The sequence below is a fragment of the Ambystoma mexicanum genome, chromosome 10, assembly GCF_040938575.1.
Source record: "Ambystoma mexicanum isolate Mex_15411 chromosome 10, UKY_AmexF1_1, whole genome shotgun sequence".
NCBI lineage: Eukaryota > Metazoa > Chordata > Amphibia > Caudata > Ambystomatidae > Ambystoma > Ambystoma mexicanum.
Window position 1 is genome coordinate 428016130 of NC_090932.1, and position 23129 is coordinate 428039258.

The 23129-nt window shown below is 43.0% G+C and overlaps 1 protein-coding gene across 1 annotated transcript in view; it reads right to left on the reverse strand.

The window, feature by feature from the left end:
* Positions 1-5862, reverse strand: part of LOC138491473 (vesicle-associated membrane protein 1-like) — a 414958-nt gene extending 409096 nt beyond the window's left edge. Inside the window, exon 1 of the mRNA XM_069617986.1 lies at positions 5717-5862. Coding sequence (XP_069474087.1) covers positions 5717-5718 — 2 coding nt within the window. The 5' untranslated portion in view covers positions 5719-5862. The remainder of the gene's footprint in view (positions 1-5716) is intronic.
* Between the last annotated feature and the right edge of the window lie 17267 nt (positions 5863-23129).

Genomic DNA, 23129 nt, shown 5'->3' on the forward strand with positions numbered 1-23129 from the left:
CCGATGCTGGGATACGTTTGGGGGGAGTGGACCACATCATCTCACTTTATGCAGACGATGTGCTGCTATATGTTACAGACCCACACAATAACGTGCCCACAAAGCTAGACGTCTTAGACAACTTTGTGAAGGTCTCAGGCATACAATTTAGCAGGGCGAAGTCCTGCCTCTTCCATCTAGCTGGTCTCAAGAGCAAGAATATTGTAGAACTTCCTTCTGTGGGGATACAGTGGGAGGTCACCTCGTTTAAATACCTGGGAATACACATAATGCACACCCCTGCACTGATGCACGAACAAAACACGAAGTAAGCAATCCCCGTTTTAAGAAAATCCATGAACTTCTGGGCAAAACTTCCCCTGTCTATGATGGGCAGAGCCTCGATAATTAAAATGATTGTCCTCCCTAGATTCCTGTACAGGTTCCAAAATGTACATTACTACATCAATGCTTCCTTTTTTAGCCTGCTAGAAGCGATACTCAGTGATTTCCTATGGGGGAAAGGAAGACGCAAGATAGCACTCACCACCTTGGTCCTACCGCAGAGCCAGGGGGGAATTCAACTCCCAAACTTTGAGAAATATTATTTGGCAGCGCAACTCAGTTTTGTGACCAAGTGGCTAGCAGACGACACCACATCTGAGACGCCCCTGCTACAACCCTTGGTCTCCCCGATCCATTTGAAGGAACTTATTTGGGTCCCCAGCCACCTGATGCGAAATGCCCCCTTCTTGGCCGCCCTAGGGCGAAAAGTATGGCACAGAGCAGAGGCACTCGCCCACGCAAAGCATCAGTACTCCCCAGACCTACCAATGATCTCGGACCTATGCAGATCCGACATGCAACACCTCAGACGCTGGGAAGAAGAAAAAGGGATATATACGTGGGGAGACCTATACGACGATGGCACCTTTAAGGAATTTGAAACACTACAGGAGGAAGCTGGAATCCACACGGGCCAGTTTCTGTGGTATCAAAGGATACGGACTACAGCATGAAACAAGTGGACAACATGGCCGGAGGAACCGGAATCAAACACTCTGATCAAACTATTGTACAGCTTGGGAGAGGGATGGAGAACAGTGTCCCAGAGCTATGGCCACTTGAGTGACACCCCCAACCCACGAAGCGCTGATCTGAAAAGAAGATGGGAAAACAACATGGGCCGGGAAATGGCTGATGGAGAATGGGAGAGGGCTCTAGCGTACCCTAAAGCAGTCTCCAGAAACCACAGATTTAGACAAATACAACTGAACCTGTTATACCCAACATATTTAACCCCATCCAGGCTGGCGAAATTCAATAAATCACCACACTCTGTCTGCACCTGGTGCGGAGAGAATAATGCAGACCTGATTCACATTTTCTGGTCGTGCACCAAAACACAGTCCCTGTGGACCACCGTACAGCTGACAAGCGAAAAAGCAGGGTCGACTAGGTACAAGTGGACCCCGGACGAATGCCTTCTGGGAACGTACCCCGGGCCGGCCAAACTTAAAGACCTGACCAAATTAATGGACATCATGTTCATACTGGCAAAAAGGACAATTGCAATGTCCTGGAAAAAACCTGCAGGACCCCAACAAAAGGTATGGCACAGAGAATTGGAACGTTGGGTACAAGCTGAAACAAAGGTATGGGAAGACAGTGTTGCCAGGTCCACGGACGCCTCGAGCATGACCCTAACGGCCTGGAAAGAACTCACAGGATCCTTGTTTCACCCCTCGGATGACAAGCCCCCATGAACAAGAACAAACCTATGGAAAACGGATTCACAACCAACATCACATAACTCCGAGAGCAACTAGCCACAATTTCATTGGGTCCTTACAAGCTCAAGTCCCCTCTCCCCCCGGCTTGCCTAACCCCCTCTGAACCGACAGACTGCCCTGTCATGATGGAAGGAGCACTTGGAGATAGTTAAAGTTGAATTGTTAAATGTTAATGTCTTATTACGAAACGCTTATCATCCTCGAACCATGGACATATTTTATGTCATGCAAATGTAAAAATGATAAATGCCAATAAATAAATTTAAAAATAAATCATCATCTTCACCATCATCATCATCATTGGAAATCGGATTGATTGGTGGCCAACTGATCTTCAAGAGACACATCAAGATTTAGCAGTGTGAAAACAGCTTTCAAAGGCTTGGCAAAATAATCGTCGGCTACGCTCAAAACCTCTGGTTGACCCCATCTGACCCACTCATTCGCACATCACATGGGAACACATGGGGCATATTATTACTAAAATGTATTAGGAGCCCTTATTGAACAAAGTGTGTGTATGTGTGTCTGTGTGCACACGTCTTTGAATTGTGCACCATGAATCGGTTGGCAGCACTTGTTCCATCACAACCCTTTCCTTAATTGCACCCTGCACCAAATCATGTAGTACCCTGCAGTTACATAATGCCCTGGTGTTCCCTGTTGGGGCCACTTCTCTATCCTCGTCGACCTACTAGTGTAGGGATATTGCACATACATGTTACTTTGCCCTCATCAGGACTCAGGCAAAATAATGCAGTGGTGTAAATCTATTCCAAAGTATGTTGCCATGAGAACTGGGTATGCTTGGACTTACCTTTCTGAGAGAGACCTTTGGGGCAGGCTATGTCCTTATCAATGCATGGGAAGCTGCTTCTTACCATTGCATTTTAAATCCCATAAACGGAACCCTGTGCTGATAGGACCTGCAGGCGCAGGTGGTTGGTTACCTTACAACGGAAGGGCCGAATTTGTCCATTTTCATAGTTACACAATTCACTGTGGAAATCATTGTTTTTTTGTACATCTAGCTCAACGAGGCATCAGGATCGTTTGCAAAACGGACACACCAAAGTCTAGTGCATTCGATGAGTAGTGATTACGGAAGCCGCTGAACTCTGGCTGTGGGCCCAAAAGCAAAAGCAGCAGAGGAAAAGAAAACGTGTCACTGCTAACAGGTGTGCACAGTTCAAGCACACACCACTGAAACAGCAAAGCACCGCGAGGGCATGCCAAGATTGAGAACCACCATAGCGCCAGGGGGTCTGCCACTAATGAAACCGACCACCAAATCGCACAATGGGCCAGTATTCAGAAATACCATGGTCCCAGGAGGCATGCCACCATTGAGGCCTGTCATTGAGATCAACCACAGTATGCACCGCGTTTGTTGGTGTTACAAAGCAAGGCCACTCTTATGGTACCAGGAGGCATGCCACCATTGAGGCCTGTCATTGAGATCAACCACAGTATGCACCGCGTTTGTCGGTGTTACAAAGCAAGGCCACTCTTATGGTACCAGGAGGCATGCCACCATTGAGGCCTGTCATTGAGATCAACCACAGTATGCACCGCGTTTGTCGGTGTTCCAAAGCAAGGCCACCCTTATGGTACCAGGAGGCATGCCACCATTGAGGCCTGTCATTGAGATCAACCACAGTATGCACCGCGTTTGTCGGTGTTACAAAGCAAGGCCACCCTTATGGTACCAGGAGGCATGCCACCATTGAGGCCTGTCATAGAGATCAACCACAGTATGCACCGCCTTTGTCGGTGTTACAAAGCAAGGCCACTCTTATGGTACCAGGAGGCATGCCACCATTGAGGCCTGTCATAGAGATCAACCACAGTATGCACCGCGTTTGTCGGTGTTACAAAGCAAGGCCACTCTTGATTCCTAGCAGGGCACCACTAGGGCATACCATTATTGAGCCTGTCCTGGACGCCAAATGTGCATGCAACTTCTGAGGCCAATGCAGGCACTACAATAACTTGTACTTGAGAGATCTGCAATGGCACTGCAAGGACATGCCAGTCTGATGTGCCAAGTCACTACTAAAGCATACTAATATGTAGAACTGCCATGCCACCACAATAGCATATCTCTAAGCAGACCTCCCATAGAGACATGCAACAATTGGCCTTTGGTGTGTGGAGGCTGGTTGAAAGCGTAAGGGTGGGGTGTGTGTGCGTGTGTGTGTGTGTATAGAGAGAGAGAGAGTTTGGGTATTGGGCACGGGGCTGGACGTCAAGACCTGTGTTTCCCCTACGGATCAGCAACTTCTTGGCCATGGACTCTAAGGCGAGTGAATTCTCTTCTGTGGCCGGGGGAACTTTTCTGCAAAACCCACTTGGGGACTGTGCTCATTGGCTCGTTGAGAAGGGAAAAAGCACCCGCGGATGTCCACTTAAAATACTGATGGCAGATTAACACATTCAATGCCATTCCTGAAGCTTCGCCCACGAAACCATTCAGCCAAAATATAAAACAATACATGAGATTTGACTGCGCTTTTATTTTAATGATAAAAACCTCAGCCTGTCCCTAATCACTGGCACACTTTGTTCACGTGATTCTGCACATACCTCTCCCCAGTGTGTAAATCAAAGACTCTGATAACTTTCTGCCCTCAGCAGCAAGGGCCTTTTCCTATCTGTATTCCAAGTGGCAGTGCCTCGCGCCACTCGTACATGGTAAGGTAGTCAAAGGAAGCTCGTCACCCCATGGCATGGCCTGAAAGAGGGACCCCTGAACTGCGCTGCACTCGGGAAGGCAGTGGGACGCCTTCCATCTTCCCCGTGACATGCGTGGACCCGCCGTTCATCTGCACAACGAAAATCAAAGGCCACCTCGAAAAACAGCTACTGCCGTGCACCCAAGGATTATGGGGGTGAGGTTGGGGAATCATGGTCTGCCAAAGCTAAAAGGGGCCATCGGCATTGAGTACCAGAAGAAGGGGGTGCAATGACACTGACGCGAAACGCCTGGAACCTCACTCGCTGATCAACAGGCGACTGCACACATGTCCTGACAGCGTGTGAGGGATTTGGTGGAGGTGTGGGGGGGAGGGGGTGGCGGGGGGCGGGGGCGTTCCGCACACGGTACGATAAGAATCCGTATCCTCGTCTCAAAAGTAGGGCAATGTCAGTCAAGGGCCCTTGGGGTCTCCACTCAGCAGGGCCAATTATCTTACACTTGTTTCTAGCCCCAAAAGCAGGGTCATAGCCATTTCCGGAGTCCTTGATCCCCACTCTCTTTGGACGTCTCCGCAATAGAACCCCAAAAAGTAACCCGCTTCTCCGTGTAATGCGAAAACCCACGAGACCCACGCTATACGTCTCCAAGACTGGCCCAATGAAAACACCTACTGTGTACCCCAAAAGGCAATACCAGTCAAGGCATGCCTCCTTGCAGGCAGGCGCCCGCACTCCAACGCTACATGTGGTACCACAACCCAACTCACAACTCCCCTGTATTTAACGACTTGGGATGTGTGTGCAGTGACGTACTAGTCTGTTTGCGACGCAGCGTGGTGCACTTCACGACCACCAGATTTTGTAAACACCCATTAAACAGCGTAATGGCACCCCTCCTCTAACCACTGCCCCCACAACCTCGGTCCATTCCCTTCCCTACTCTGTACCCGCGGTGCGTTTTAACATCGGCGTTTTCACAGTCTCCTCTTACAGTGAGAAATAAACGCCCCTCATGCAATCCTTAAAATACACAGTTCGCATGGAATGTGTGCATCGGGTAACAGGGCGGGCTGCGGGACTGTGGGGCTGCAGGGTGGCGGCGCCCAGAGTTTCAGCACCACACTTGGAGAACAGCGCTCCGCTTTGCTACACACAGCCCTCTCCAAGGTACCTCCCACGGGGCCCAGAAGGGCACCCGTCCTTTGTTTAAAGCATTCGAGAGCAGCCTTTCCGCGAGATCTACTCACATTGTTTGGCAGTCAGGAGAGATCCGACGAGGTTCCGGTGACTGTTGCTTCTCGAGCTCCTCTTTCCCAGCCAGCAAAGATGGCTTTCTGGCTCTGCTCGTGACGTCACGACGGCCCTCCCCTGCCAGGCAATCGGGGCATTGTCAGTGCTCTCAGGAGAGGACTGAGCATGCCTGCTCGAGCATCACACGCACGGAAGCAGAGGCAGGGAGGGACATGTACGCACAGAGACCCGTCAGGGAACCCAAGGAGGAACGGAGCAGAGGAGCGCATCTGCTTCTCCAGCATCACTGGCAGGAGACTCTTTCGGGGAGGGACATGGACATGCGAGGCACCATCAGTGATCGCCAGGTGGACATCTGCCTCAGCATTGCAGACAGGCAGGAGGAGGCATTGCTCGCACTGGGCTTGTCAGTGGTCCCAGAAACAATTCAGCGACATAACAAATCAGAGCACCCCCACACGCAAGCGTCCATCTACATTAAACCAGCACTGTCAGTGCCAACAGTTTGGACTTTTGTGTAGGCACTCGTCAGGCACTGTCATAGTGGTATTAACTGGCTATTGAGATTGTCCATGATTTGTTCGAATCAGAAATGTCTGAGGTAGAGAAAAACTAAAGTCATTTAAGCAATGACTCCTGTGGACATTTCTGGCAACCCACACCCCTCCCCCGCCCCCTACTTACCTTGTGTTGGCACTGTGTGCAGCAGACACCTCCATTCCTCTTTGATGTCAGTTCCCTTCACCTACGTGCATGGGAACCAGCACCACAGGGTCCTTTTTTTCTTCTTTTTAAACCTTTGTTTAGGTCGCAGGGGACACAGTTGTGTTTATAGTGAGCAAGGTTGCGGGGGTCAGCCCTGCAACCCTGGCTCTCCTTGTTCACTATAATCGTACCGAATGGGATATTTATTCAACATTTTCAGCTGTTCATAATTTTCATTCAGCCATGATGGGAGTACCTGGGCATCTGATAGCAGTGCCGCAAATGTTTAATACGTACACACAAGCCAAAACTGTTGGCTTTGCCAATGCTTATTTTTAACAGGACTTCAGTGACAGACACTGTTAGATTAATCCAAACGCAGAAAAAGCATTTAACAGTTTTATTAAGTTAGAGGTAGCGCGACAGCCGCACCAACTTACACCGCCAATATTCAACTGCTTCTCCTCGCCATTCCAGAATCTCCCTTCATAGAATAACATTCGCCCCACAGAAGCTGCTGAACTCATAATATACTTTGCTGCTGTAGAACACGTGGAACAAGCTGCACACTGAGTTTGTATGAACAATAACTGTAACATAGCATAACTTAATTTTGATTAGACAAGTGAAAACATTGAACCATTAAACATTGCAAAATAGTACTAATATGACAGTCCTAATCTTAACAGACACACATAGTAATTTATAAATGGAGGAGACCTTGTGGAGACATTTTGATTACACCGGGAGTGCATTTACAGCTCCAATTAAGTCATCAACTCTCAGAAGACTGCTTTGAAAAAACATTGGCAGGCACTTTGAGTGCACAATTTGATGGTAAGGCTTGAATAAAGCAAGCTCGATGAGTTCCCATGGGCGGTGTTTTGGGCGGGGAGGGACAGGAAATGGGTGGGAATGGCCATAGGAATTAACATGGTGATGGGCTGTTAATGGGTGGTCAAATAACCACACAACTCCTGCAAACTTTGTGTCCCTCCTCAAATGCCATTACTCCCTATCTGTACTGTAATGTAATAGTTTCGGCTTATAGTTGGCGCTAAAGCGATACACAATAGCCCAAACGACAAAGAAGCCAGACTATTAGCAACTGTGCCTGAGGTCTTGGTAACAAAATCGTCTTTAATAATTAAGCAGCATTGCCCCCCATAGGGAGTAATGTCAGGCATTAGAGGACTTGAAGCCTGACCTAATAGAACTGAACAAAGGAGAACAGGGCATAATGCCTGCCAACACTATGGGCTATTATGCTTTTAGCATCTGCCAGCATATTCCACACCAGGGCATAAGGGGAAGAAAAACTCCAAGATGGCCCTGGAGGTGGCATGCTTTCACAACCTAAGGAATTTTGGGCATCGCTTGAACTAAACATTAAGTGTTACAGAATCTTTGCTCACGCAATAGGCAATGGTACCTCCATAAATTCCCCTGGCCCTCTCCGTCCTTACTGGAATCAGAATAAGAAACAAGTGGAATTTCAAGGGTAACATTAGCAGTTCATGACCAGGGTACTTGTGGTCTAACACAGGAACATGGCACTTTTTAACAATAGCTGCAATGTGAAAGGTCTACCAGCCGTAGTATAAATACAGTGCTGTAGGGTATTTTGTGGAGATTTGGGGCCTGACGGTATTTTCTTACCGCCGAAAAATAACTTAGCAACAATCACTCCTTGTATTCAGATTGGGCCATGTGCAACAATAATACAGTGGACATGCATTATTTCAGCACCCAGACATGTGTATTTGGTATGCGTGGTTGGTATGCGTGGTTGGTTGTATTTTGGTGAGCATAATTCCCTTGTTTTATTTGTGACCCCAACATCCAGAACCCCTTATTTGTGCTTAGATTTTTCGTGTAATCACTAGAGAGACCCCAGGCTTGCATTTCAGGAACACCACATTTTCATTTTTAGTGTGCCACCATGGGCAATTTCTCTCTGTCTTATCTACGGCAGCGAGCTATCATGTGGTATTTTCACTATCTTATATACGGTAGTGAACTATGTCCCGGGCCTCCCTTTTTGCTGACTCATAGACCTCTGACAAACTACAACACACACAGTTAGTTATAACTGCTCATACTGAATTACATTGTGCACACGGCTGCAACCAAATTTGATGTTTAGCTACCTTGAAAATGACAATTAGACTGTCTAAACATCTCCCCACATCATCAGCACTGTTTTGGTAAATATAAAACACACCACCCGTCTGCTTTCAAATATTTTTGTGTATTATAAAAGTTGCATTTAAACACGATCTCACTCTTTACAGAAATAAATAAAATAGCACAATAACAGCATTGTCTGTGATACACTGAAAAGAGAGTGGCGGAGACAAGAACTCAATTTGCAACATTAACATGTGATTAAAGCACAGGAATCTCCTTTCCTACACTGACTGAATATTCTCGTACACACTCAGCCCCCACACTTCTGTAATTACCTTATCTGTTCAGCATGAGTTTTCTTCAGCTGTTCTCTTTCTGAATTTGGCTCCCTTGAAGATTAACCCTGGTGAAAACAAGCATCTTTCGTTCTCAAACCGGGGTTATTGCCTGGAATTCTCAGCTTTTGCAGCAGGAATGCTTCAGCCAGGAAAACAGGTCCTTCTCCCAGCTCTGCCAAATCCCGACTGACTTCCCCCTCTCTTCAAACTCCCCCAGCAAAACTCTCATCACTGCCTCTAGCATGATACTTGCTATGACGCTGCTCCAATCAGAAATCAATCATGCCATCTCCTCCCTCACTACACAATGGCTCCTTTTTACAGTAACCATTTGTAACCAACTGATTTCCTGTTCCTTCTAGTCCTTGGCTTCCTGTAGTTATGTGGACAGAGCAGCAGAGAAAAAGAAAAAAAAATGAATGTGCGTTTAAAAGTTCACTTTCAGAGGAGGCCTATTTCTGCAGAGGAGACACATTTTTATTAGTGGGTTATGTTAAATGCAGTTTTATTAGTCAGGTTAGTTATTAATAATGTTAGTTATTAATTTTCAAATGTGTCTCTTGCACCATAGGCATTTCAGGTGAAAAATAGTGTGCATTTTTGAATGTGCACGTGTGCTTTTAACTGTAAAAATAGATTTGCATCTTATATGTTAAAATCGTTTTTTGACTGAATAGCCTGTCTTTACTTATATGTCCATGTTAATCTGGTGACACATATAGCAATGCACCGCACCCATGTGGTGGTGCTGCATAAAAAAAAATTGCTACCTGTGCAGTAGTGCTGTACTCTGTGCTGTAACACGCCAAATATCCTTACATACCCTCCTTTTGTTTTTCGAACTTGGCTACAATCCAAGCCAATTTCTAAAAACAACTTGTTCTTTTTTTTTTCTTTTAAAATGCATGTGTATTGGGATATCTTTCTCTTCCTGACGTAGCTAGTAAAATCAGTAACATTTTCATTTTTACTGATAGCACAATCAACCATCCACCCATGATTAGCACCAGGACAGTCAAACCCACTATTGAGCGTTCCCCTCAGGTTCCCCAATTAAATCTTTCCACTTCTATTATCCCCAGATTACTAATTGTAATATTGTTTTTTCTCAAATTCATTTTTATAACATGTCTTTCTTTGTGATTCAATAAATATTCCACATCCGGATCTATTGGAAAAGTATCCCTTTGAAAAAAATCGATATTTTACACTTGGCTTTCCCAAACATCATTTGTTACATGAAACAATGTTAACCCCCCAATTGACACAATTGTATCCTTTGGTACCTGTAAATAAACAACATTATATTTCACCTGTTTAACCACGTATGTTCCATGGTTTAAATGTACTACCGTCATGTTCTTTAAACAGGTGCTGATCAACCATTTACCTCTGACCATCTTAGCCTGTGCCATTTCTTCACTCCCCATATTGCTAATAATCACTTCACATCCCTCTGATATACTTGGGTCAGATTTCAAACCACAAATAGCATCTGTGGCATCAGGAACAAACGGTTTACCTGGACACATATAATTTTGTTCTTTAAACTTTACACATGTTTCCAGGTTTGGTATTAAATAAACTTCAGGTTCCCATGACTGAAATGCCACCACTTCTGGAGTCTTAATCTTAATAAATGTGTCCTCTTGCCAAAATCCCACGTTGTGTACCCACTTCGTTTGATAAATAAGTTCAGGGGCTACATATGGGATGCATAGCAAAAATCCGATCTCTAGTCTTTCCAAGTCCACATATAATGGCATTGCATTAGCCATTTCGAATGCAATTTTTACCTGTATTATATCAATTTCCCTCCTGGTCAATCTTTCTATCATTTGACGAATAATATTCTGCGAAACAAAATACAAGGGGATATGTCCTTGAATCAATTGTGAAACTGCAGTTTGAACTTCTCTCATATAATTCGTTAATAGTCTATCAACAGGACTCATTATGTTCAATATTTCATTTAAAGTTCTGTCATGCTTAAGTATTATTTTAGTCGCCCGTTGCATTACATCCGCTTGTTCATTTAGAATGATTGCAGTTTCATTTATGAATCTTACTTGTTCATCCAGTCCCCCTCTAATTCCATCTAATGTTTTTTGTATTATTTCTAGGTCAATACTCAGTTGTTGCGCTTTAGTACTCAGTGTTCCTACCGAAATAGAATTGGCTGTTGATATTGTGGTACCTATTATGGCTCCAACTATAGACATTACCAATGATATCGCGAGCATCACCGCACCTCTCTTTCCTCTCTTCTTCTTAATGTCTGCTGAATTCACGAATGTTTTTTCCAATTGCATTAATATATCTCTTATTGACTGCTTAGTGTCCTCTTTTTTATTTCCAGCCACTCTTTAGTCTGTTCAATCTTAATTCCGGTATTGTTCAAGTGTTTTTCAATCAAAATCTCAGGATTCGATGGTATGTATATATTTTGGAAAATCATCCTTCTATCCCTCATGATGAATCCTGGTGCCTCTTCCACCGCGATACCAGATGCTGGTCCAGGTTCAATGACAACCTGTGCTTCTGAATTCTTGAAGATCCCTCCAAATATCATCATCATTAACCATATCATCGGTATCATCTTCAATGCTGGTCGCTTTGCAGCCTTGGTCTTCACCCCTCTTTGGGGCTTTCCCGGAATCCGTCCACGTGGGCTCCAGGACTCCATCGTCTCTCGTGGGCTCTGATCCCGGAACCTCCGACCAAATAATGTTAATTTTCTAAATCAAATAGAAAATAAACAAATTAAGTACATAGCACAATACTAACTTCACCCTTTTGCCAAAAATAAAACATGCTTGGTAAAAATATTTCGTTTTTTTTTTTTTTTTTTTTTTTCTGAAATTAAACACAAGTTAAAAGAAAACAAGCACATATAAAACAGCATTCAATATTTAATACATTTTCTCTCTGCACACCAATCATGAGCTTCCATTATATATATTTATTTATTTATTATATGTTTTTACATATATTACAGTGTTTATGTGCCATTATAACAATCAACTTTTTAACTTCTTTGTCACTGCCTCCTGATTGTACCCATTTATTTTCTCTTTTTGTGTTCAAGGGACTTTATCTGTTTCTACATGCTCAAGCTGCCTGATCTCATGTCTGGGATGGCATGGTTTGATTTGATTTACATGGACAAACTGCTCTATTGCCGTTTCACCTTCATTTTTCAAAATTTTATAAACTACTGGAGAGACCTTATCTATAATTCGAAATGGCCCCTGCCAGGCTGCTAGAAATTTAGAATTTTTCTGTTTACTTTTTCCAAAATGAAACTTGTACACCTGATCCCCTACACTGTATTCCTTTACTGATGTCTTTTTGTCATAATAAGACTTTGCACTGTCAGCAGCTCTTTCCAGATTTCTCTGCACAAAAGCAAATGCATGTTGCAAATGCCTCTTCAGTTCATCAATATATTCATGAACTGTGGATGCACTCACAAGTGTCTGCTCATGTGTTCTGTATAGTAGGTGTTGTGGTAACACCATTTTCCTACCTGTCAAGACCTCATGGGGGCTACCACCTATTGCTTTGGCAGGAGTTGATCTGATTGCCATCAAAACCAACGGTAAACGTAAATCCCAGCTGGAACCTGCTTCTGCCACAAATTTCTTTAAAATATCCACAACAGACCTATTGCTTCTTTCAACTGTACCTGAAGACGCCGCCCGATATGCGATATGTAGTTTCCTTTTCACACCTAGTATTTGCCATACCTTACTCATTAGAGTACTTGTGAAATGACTTCCTCTGTCTGACTCAAATCTTTGTGGCAACCCAAATCTTGGGAACACATGGTTCACCAGCAATGTGGCTGCTGTTTGCGCACTACAATCTGGTGCAGGAATGCATTCAATCCACTTCGACATCAAACATACCACACTCAAAATATAACGGTGTCCCCTGCTCGACCTTTTTAAAGGACCTACATAGTCTATTTGCAAATCTGACCATGGGAGAGTTAGGCCTCTTTTCATCAATGGTGCTCTATGCATTGGTGAAGCAGGTTTAAATTGGGCGCATACTAGACATCCTCTAGTATATAATTCCACATCTTGGGACATATGTGGCCAGTAAGCATAATCTTTTAGTATTTCTAATGTTTTTTGTGAACCTCTATGGCCTGCAGTTATGGCATCATGTGCATGGTGTAGCATTAGTCCTCTGAATGAAAGGGGTACTACCCACTGTATTTGTCCTGTTATGGACTCTCTAATCATGAGTCCATCCTGTAATCTAATTCGTGCTTTGTTCTTTAATAGCACCCTCAACTCTTCTTTTCCCATACAATCATTTTCTGTTAAAGAATTTTGTTCGGGATCTATCAAATGATTATAATAGATTCCCAAAATTTGATCATTCTTTTGTGCCTCAATCAAATCTTGGTCTGGCGTGTCATGACTCCACTGCACCACTGGTTAATCTACCTCCTTTGGTGCTTTAGAACGTGTGACTGCATCAATTTGTATTTCACCCATTAAATAATCAATAGGTAGCAATTCTCCCATCACAGCCCCAATCTTAGCCAGGTGGTCTGCCTTATCATTTCCCTCCTTATCCTCTCCTGGTGTTTTTAAATGCCCACGAATTTTTCTCCAGTATATTGTTAACTTATTCTCTGACACCAATTTGTCTATGGCTTGTATCATTTTTCCATGCTTAAGTGGCTTTTTGTTGTATGTAACCATGCCTCTTGCTTTCCAACCAGGCAAATACTCCACAAAGCTATTCCGTGCATAGTCAGAATCAGTCACCAGGACAATTTCACTGAACTTTTTATCAACTGCAGTAGCAATTGCTTTATAAATGGCTGCCAATTCCGCCACCTGACTGCTCCTATCTCCAATCCTCATCCCTATACTGGGGACACCTTCACATTTCAACCAGACATTTCCTATTCCTGCCACTAACTGTTTATTACTGTCATTTTCAATGTGAAAAGCACAACCATCCACATATACAGTTGGCAAATCCTTGCATATTTTTTCATCAAAAGCTTTGTGTGGTGATTGTTCAAATTCCTGCAAACTAGTTTCCACTTCCATTTCATTTGGTATTTGTTCAGCTGCACAGTCATGTAAGTCAGCTAACCCTTGAGCAATTGGGTTCTTTTTATTTTGTCCATATCTCACTTCTACGGGAAAACCTTGTAATGCCAGCGTCCATGAAGAGATTCTGGATTGCGCTAGATTACCTGATCTAATTCTTTTACTCTCTAAAAATTGCAAAGGTTGATGATTTGTTTCAATAATCACCTTTTCTCCCTGGACAATGGGGCGGAAATGTTGTAGCGCCCACACAGTGGTTAATAGGGCCTTTTCACATTGATTAAATTTCATTTCAACTTGGGAAAATGCCTTACTTGCATATGCAATGGTTTTGTGATTCAAATCGTGTTTTTGTGATAACACTGCTGACATACAATGTTCAGAAAAACCTATTTCTATAAAGAAATCCCTGTCCTTTATGGGGTATGCTAAACATGGTGCCTTTACAAGACATTCCTTTAATTTAGCCACTGCATCAGACTGCTCTTTTTCCCATTTCCAGGGAATATTCAGTTTAAGCAGTTTAGTCAATGGTTGAGTGATTTCTGCATAATTTTCAATGAACTTTCTGTTATAGCCTGTCATCCCTAATAAACTTTTTACTCCTTTCACATTTTTAGGATCTTTTAATCTTTGTATTGCCTCTATTTTCTTCTTTTGTGGATTTAGCCCATGTTCAGTCACTTCATGCCCTAGAAAGTTCACTTTTTTCTTGCACCATTGTGCTTTTTGCAAAGATACTTTGGCGCCTGCTTTCTGCAATTGGCCAAGTACATGTCTTATTTCATCAAAATGGCTTTTCAGGCTTTTATTTTTTATCAGGACATCGTCCACATAAACTATTGTTCCTCTTTCCGCTGCATCCGGCATGGCCTTTCTCAAAAATATGCCAAATTCACTCCCACTATTGATGTACCCGAATGGAGCTCTAAGCCAGGCATATTGAGTCCTGTCAAATGTAAAGGAAAATAAATGTTGTATCTCCTCTGCCAATGGCACGCCCCAATATCCAGAGGTGAGATCTAATGTGGTAAATACATTTGAACCATGTACCTGAGCTAGGCCCTGATCAATGAATGGCAGTGGCCATCTAGATACTGGTACTCTTTTATTTAACTCTCTCAAGTCTGCACACAGCCGCCATTGACCATTTGGCTTTAACACACCTAAAATAGGTGTATTGGATGTGCTATGAATGGGCCTGATGATTCCCCGCGATTCCAAATTTTTAATAATCTCTGCCAATGATTCTAAACATGCCAGCGGTAGTCTATACTGGTGTACAAACACTGGATTTCTGCTACACCCTTCTGGGAGTGTGGCCACATGTAAATCAGTTAAACCACAATCATAAGCATCTTTTGCAAATACATCCTTAAACTCCATAAATATCTCCCTCAGATTGTCCCCTTCTTCATTGCTTTCACACGCATTCGCTAAGGAGATCTGCTCTTCTACCATTTTGGAAAATTCTGGAAAATCTTCTGGTAAGGGAATCTCGGCGCTTTCCTCTAACTGTGTGGCTGTGTCTTTTTGTAAAGCTGCCACTTTTAAATATTTTGGCATATCAGCTTCCACTTCAATGGGCTGATTTTCTGTTTCATTTTCATTTAAATTAAATATTATGCAATCCTCTTGATGGCAGCACACTGTCTCATTTGAATCATAAGGATACAAAGAATGAATTTTAAATATTCCTTTGGGCTGAGAGTCCAGGTGTTCTGGCAACTCACCCTTGGCATCTACATACTTTTCAGGAATATTTCCAATCACCATGTTATTTAAATCTGCCGTATAATGTGATTTTTGTATGGCCATTCCTAATGGGGAGTTTTCCTCTAAATGAATATCCTGACAACCTTTATTATTTACCATAATTTTTACAGATCCTTCACCAATATCTATCAATGGAATGTATTCATAATCCAGGCCTTGCTGTTTTATGGATTCATTCAGGCATACAAATGCATCAGAGCCTTTCATCTGCTGTCCATTTTTGCATTTCAGTGTTATTGCAAACTGTTTTGTAAATGCAGGAATAATAGTATCTTTCCTCATTTGTAATTCGATTGCATAAGGAACCAGTTGTGCACAATGATAAGCCCTTCTTTTGTCTTCAAATTCAGGTGCCGGACCACCTAGGCGTGACCATATTTTTTGATTAAGGAAATCTAACACCATACACATTCTGTGCATGATGTCATTGCCCATGTAAAATTCATTTTGTGCTCCACTCACTATCCATACATTATGGTAAATTGTTTTCTGCCCAATGCTAATTTTAAGCATGCATCTGCCTGCAATTCGGTTTTCAAAGTCTGCACTGTCCAACCCAGAAACATATTGGTTTTTAATCCTAAATCTCGGGATTTCTTCCCTCTCCATTATTTTTTGCAACAATTTCTCATTAATGAAACTCCTTTCATGTTCAAGCGCTAAAGTGGCTTTTATTGTTTTAAAATAGTCATTTATACCAACATGAACCCATGGTTGCTCATCTTCCAGGTGTATTTCTGCCAGAGTGGTAATGTGTTTTTCTGAATCTGTTTTAGGAGCAATATTCTGTTTGCATGTTTTCTCTTTTAAATAAAAACGTAATGTGTGCTCATCTATGGCAGTCTGCCAATTTTTCCTTGGGTCCAAGTATATTTGTACAGGTAGTTTTTCATTGTCGCTCTGCATTTTGTCTTGACGCATTAATATAACAGTGACACTAGGTATGCAGCTATTCTGGAGATATACCTCCACAGCATCATTTGTTTTGGCAACAGTGTGACATTCATTTATATTGCTGTTTTGTGATTTTAGTTTCTTAGGCCTCAATGGTTTTTTGGTTAAGGACCACAGCACTCCATTCACCCCATCTATTAGAGGAGACAATCTTTTCAGACAATCTGTCCCCATCAGAAATGGAATTTCACAAATAGATGTGATCAATACCTCTTGTTTCATTCTGTGCTTTCCTATTTTTATGTCAACCTCAGTTACACATATGATGGGCACCTCCTCCCAATTAAAGTTATGCACTGGGCCTTGATTTTCCTTCACTGTGATCTGACTCCTGGGGGTCTCCCTTCATTGATACTCTTTACCAGCTCCTTGGACATAATTGTGGCCTGTGCGCCAGTGTCAATCATAGCAAAGGTGTGGCATTTTTCTTCTACAGTGATGGGTGCATAATATCTGTCCTCAACTTCCTCTAATACACATAAGAAATGTGAATTCTTACTGATTTCAGGGCTCACCTTTCTCAGGTCTTTTTCACTTTTGGCTAAACACATTGGTAAATGGAAAGACATTTTTCCCTCCTTTTTACCCATTTCTGCGTGAGAGACTTTATTAATTTCTCCATGATCAGAGGTTTTTTGGAGTGTGGCCACTGTTCGCCCATCCATCTGGGTAACATCAGAGACCACATTACAACCTTCCAACTGAACATGTGTAACAACATCATTCAGCAATTTGTCATTTTTTAATTCTGTGCATTTGTGATCATTTAGTGTGATACCAGCCCTTTCAGCCTCTTCAAAAATATGTGGCTCAAAGAATTCTTCAGGTGATTGACTTGTACCCTCCTTGTGAGTATTTCCTCTTTCTGTCTGTGTTTGGTCATTGTTTTGCTTGCCCAGGGAAGGAGCTATAGCATCCCCACTTACTCCCTGTCCACTGGTATTCCCCATGCATGAGTCATTTTTCTTAAGTCTGTCCCTTTGTTCTTTTGGAATTCCTAATGTTTCTTTTTCATTTGTACAAATCTTTACTGTTTTATTTAGCTCTAGGTTAAACCGTACCTCTTTTTTAGAAGTATTTGCACTTTCTGTCACAAGTTCATTTACTGGCACTTTCACATTTAATCCATTAGGCATCTCAGAGTCGTTATGCAAAATTATATCAGAGCAATCTGTCATTTTGGCACTGCAGTTATCATGAGTACTTAGTCACTTTTCGGAAGCCCCCCGGTCATTGCTATGGCCATCAGCCCCCTCTTTGGAAGGTTGTTTTTGCGCTGTACAGAGCTTTCCTATTTGCTCAGCTAACATTTTCACTTGGGCCTCAAGGCACTGGAACCTTTCCATCTCTCTAGGATCCTCTTTCTGTGGTCTAGGTCGATATTGGATTGAATGTTTTCCCCCTGATTGGATCTATTCTGATACCTCTCAGGTGAATGATGTCGGTTGGGATGGTTTCTGAACTCTTGATTCATTTGTGGAGGGGAGCGGGTTGCACCCATCCTTTGATTATAGTCCCCTGGTGGGGAATCATTGTACTGGCGTGGATTGTAGTTCACGTTTTGCCTCATGTCCTGTCTCTCAGATTGTGGGTACTGGCCCCTAGGTTGATTTCCATTATCAGTAAATCGATCCACATATCGGGGCCTATCCTGATTACCATATATCATGGTGTTGGGATCAAATCTGCTCTGTGTCCCCAATGACTGGTAGGGACCATCATTTCTTTGATCTTGATTTTGTCTCTGGTTATTGTTCATACCTGCCATATCAGGCCGATATCCTACCCGGGGTCTGTCCCCTAAATACCTAGGGCTGATGTAGCTCTCTCTATTACTAGGATCATGTGATTGGAACATTGGTACAGGAAATGGCGATCTTTGTTGATTACCCCTTTGTTCAGGTGTCACATTATTTTTACCTTGGCTTTGAGCAGACTCAAGGGACATTTTGGCTGACCTGATTTCCATTACTGTGGCTGAGGGTTCTTTAGATTTAGGTCTAGTATCTTTCATTTTATCACTTCTCTACCCTGACAATAGAGTACCTCATATAGTTTTGTGCTTTGATGTACAATCCATTCAAGGGACTTGTCACGGTCAAATTCACGGACCAATTGGGATATGATGTCTTTCTGTAGCCCATAGAAGTATGCAGTTTTAAACTCATTGGAATTTGAGTCAAAAGATACATCAAAGCGAGAAAATGCTCTTTTTAAGTCTTGTAAAAATTGGCGAGGGGATGTATTAGGTCCAGCAGTAATTGTGTAAGCGACTTTCTTTGCCTCCTGCAATGACTGAAAAGGAGAAAAATGACGCCTAATTTCTTTTTCAAACTCCAACCAGGTCATATTCTGCTGTTCATTTAATCCCCTTATGATGCTGGCCGTCGGGGCATCTAAAGTTAAATGAAAATATTGTCTGTACTGTTCCTTAGGTATCTGGAGTGCTTTAAAAATGTCATGCACCGCTTCTAAGTGATCCTCAATGCAGCATTCACCTCCCTTTTTAAATGGTTTGATCAGGGCTTTAATGGATTTCATTATTTTTATGGGGCTACTTGTTGCAATGCATGGAATTGCACTATTTTGTGATTCAATCCTGTTTTCAGGTGTATGAGATTGGTGGCTGCCCCCAATGGGAGTATCAAATCCCCCAAGGGCGTTGCAACCAAGTTCAGTCACCGGCCCAGTCACTGGAGCACTAGCTCTTTGGGCAGAGCTAGAATTCACCTCCACTCCATTGAATGTGGTACCCTGCCGCCTCCCCTGGGACCTGGGAATGCACATTTGCTGTTCTAAGTCCTTACACTTTTTAAGGAGTCTGTTGGCTTCATTTTGCAAATAGTTGTTTTCATCACTCATCTTATTAATCACCTCCTGCATGTCGCATATTTTCATTTGGCATTCATTGAACTCTTTATTTCTCTTGTCTCTTTCTTGAATCATTTTAATCATTTCTTGTTCTGCACTCTGGAGATCACATTCTTTTTCACAATGTTCTTTTTGTAAAATCTGCATTTCTGAAACAACCTCATCTTTATCCTGTCTAATGTGGTCCACTAAGGCTTTTAAGTGTACCAATTCTTGCTCACTATCCTCAAATTGTTTCTTGCTTTTGGATAACTGAGTATCAAAGTCTGTGCATTTTAATTGCATGTCTTTTTGGCATACATCCAATTCTGCTCTCAACATTTCCTGATTTTTACTTGCCCCATCTAATTCAGTCTTTAACCTGTTAATTAGCTGAGTATCATTCTCCTGCATTCGCAGGGACTTATTCAAAATAAACCATATTTTGCCGCATAGCCGTATTAAACAGTCTTTCTCTGCACTTTTATCGGCTGCATTCAATAATCTTGTAAGGCAGACCTGAATTATGCTGCCTTCTGCAAAAATATTGTCTAGTTTTTCTTTCTGCACCTCACCCTGAATGCGTTCACGCCATTCTAACGTGCTATTCGATGACCAATTCCCATGTGCAAACAACTTTGCCTCTAAATATTGCACTAGATCTGAGAATGTGATTTCCCTTTGTGACATTCTGAAATTCGTTTTTAGTGGCACACTGCTATTATAAAATGGGTTCCCTTTAATGTGCAAATGGCAGTGTGAGACACGCTTGCCACGGCCAATAGGTACTCTATGATCACTTTCCTGGCCTGCAACGCACCATAAATATGTAGGGTATTTTGTGGAGATTTGGGGCCTGACGGTATTTTCTTACCGCCGAAAAATAACTTAGCAACAATCACTCCTTGTATTCAGATTGGGCCATGTACAACAATAATACAGTGGACATGCATTATTTCAGCACCCAGACATGCGTATTTGGTATGCGTGGTTGGTGGTATTTTGGTGAGCATAATTCACTTGTTTTATTTGTGGCCCCAACATCCAGAACCCCTTATTTTTGCTTTGATTTTTCGTGTAATCACTAGAGAGACCTCAGGCTTGCATTTCAGGAACACCACATTTTCATTTTTAGTGTGCCACCATGGGCGATTTCTCTCTGTCTTATCTACGGCAGCGAGCTATCATGTGGTATTTTCACTATCTTATATACGGTAGTGAACTATGTCCCGGGCCTCCCTTTTTGCCGACTCATAGACCTCCGACAAACTACAACACACACAGTTAGTTATAACTGCTCATACTGAATTACATTGTGCACACGGCTGCAACCAAATATGATGTTTAGCTACCTTGAAAATGACAATTGCACTGTCTAAACATCTCCCCACATCATCAGCACTGTTTTGGTAAATATAAAACACACCACCCGTCTGCTTTCAAATATTTTTGTGTATTATAAAAGTTGCATTTAAACACGATCTCACTCTTTACAGAAATAAATAAAATAGCACAGTAACAGCATTGTCTGTGATACACTGAAAAGAGAGTGGCGGAGACAAGAACTCAATTTGCAACATTAACATGTGATTAAAGCACAGGAATCTCCTTTCCTACACTGACTGAATATTCTCGTACACACTCAGCCCCCACACTTCTGTAATTACCTTATCTGTTCAGCATGAGGTTTCTTCAGCTGTTCTCTTTCTGAATTTGGCTCCCTTGAAGATTAACCCCGGTGAAAACAAGCGTCTTTCGTTCTCAAACCGGGGTTATTGCCTGGAATTCTCAGCTTTTGCAGCAGGAATGCTTCAGCCAGGAAAACAGGTCCTTCTCCCAGCTCTGCCAAATCCCGACTGACTTCCCCCTCTCTTCAAACTCCTCCAGCAAAACTCTCATCACTGCCTCTAGCATGATACTTGCTATGACGCTGCTCCAATCAGAAATCAATCATGCCATCTCCTCCCTCACTACACAATGGCTCCTTTTTACAGTAACCATTTGTAACCAACTGATTTCCTGTTCCTTCGAGCCCTTGGCTTCCTGTAGTTATGTGGACAGAGCAGCAGAGAAAAAGAAAAAAAAATGAATGTGCGTTTAAAAGTTCACTTTCAGAGTAGGCCTATTTCTGCAGTGGAGACACATTTTTATTAGTGGGTTATGTTAAATGCAGTTTTATTAGTCAGGTTACTTATTAATAATGTTAGTTATTAATTTTCAAATGTGTCTCTTGCACCATAGGCATTTCAGGTGAAAAATAGTGTGCATTTTTGAATGTGCACGTGTGCTTTTAACTGTAAAAATAGATTTGCATCTTATATGTTAAAATCGTTTTTGACTGAATAGCCTGTCTTTACTTATATGTCCATGTTAATCTGGTGACACATATAGCAATGCACCGCACCCATGTGGTGGTGCTGCATAAAAAAAAATTGCTACCTGTGCAGTAGTGCTGTACTCTGTGCTGTAACACGCCAAATATCCTTACAGTGCACAGGTCAGTAGCTGTATAACAAAGGAACACACATCCCAGCATAGGCAGATATCTTGGAGTAGCATCTGTTACACAGTCACGTGGCGCAATGGCAACGTTCTGCAGTCGGGCATGTTATATAATAAAAGGGGCGGTCCTGTGACACTGTCAGTGCACGCCGGGAGCCAGAGTCTAGAAGTTCTGTGTCCGTGTACTTCATTTCAGGTACGGGGCAAGGCATTCTAACGGGAGTCCAGGGGCAATGATAACCGTTATATTGGTGACGAGGATGCAGCTGGGCAGGAGGAAGGTGTTCCGATGCTTAGTATAGCTTCGGTAGCCCGATCCGACGCCTGCCAGAGGCATTAACCCTCGCAGGAAGACAATCAATCACCATCTTGGGTACCAGCGGCAGCGGCTCCACACGTGAAGTGCTCGTGCAGATTTTTTTTCTTTCAAAAGGAAAAAAAATGTTTCTTCTCCTTTCCATCGCACAGTGCACTGTGCCCTTGGCAGACATTTCATCAACCATCCTGAAGTGGTCTCTGGAAGGGCTGACGTGCTAAGAAGTGCACATGCAGAGCAGCCAGGAAGTGGGCCTGCAGATGCAAACTGCTGCCTTCTACCATAAAGAGGGTGCCTGTGCGGTTTGCTACCATCAAAGTGCGCTAGTGGATGCGAATAGCAGCCTTTGTTCACTCAGAAGATGCCTGTGCAGTTTGCTGCCATGAGTGATGCAGAGGACCCGCAGGCAAGAAGGACACCGCGCCAACAAGCTACACTGGCCCAAATGCCTGAATTCGACACGTCAGGCAATCCTTCGAAGCTGGGGCTGAAGTGGCTGCTCTGGATCGAGAAGTTGGACATGTATTTTAGAGCAACTGGCAAAACAGATAACAACGCCAAAATTGCAACCCCCATATACTCAGCTGGGTCAGAGGTTCACAGGATATTCAAATCCCTTGCTCCCGTCAACAACTCCTACCAAGAAGCCAAGGACAGCCTCAAAGAACACTTAATGCAACTAGCCAACAAGGACTTTGAAAGGTTCGTTATGTGCAGTGAGAAATAGAAAAAGGAGGAATCCCTTGACCAGTTCTAT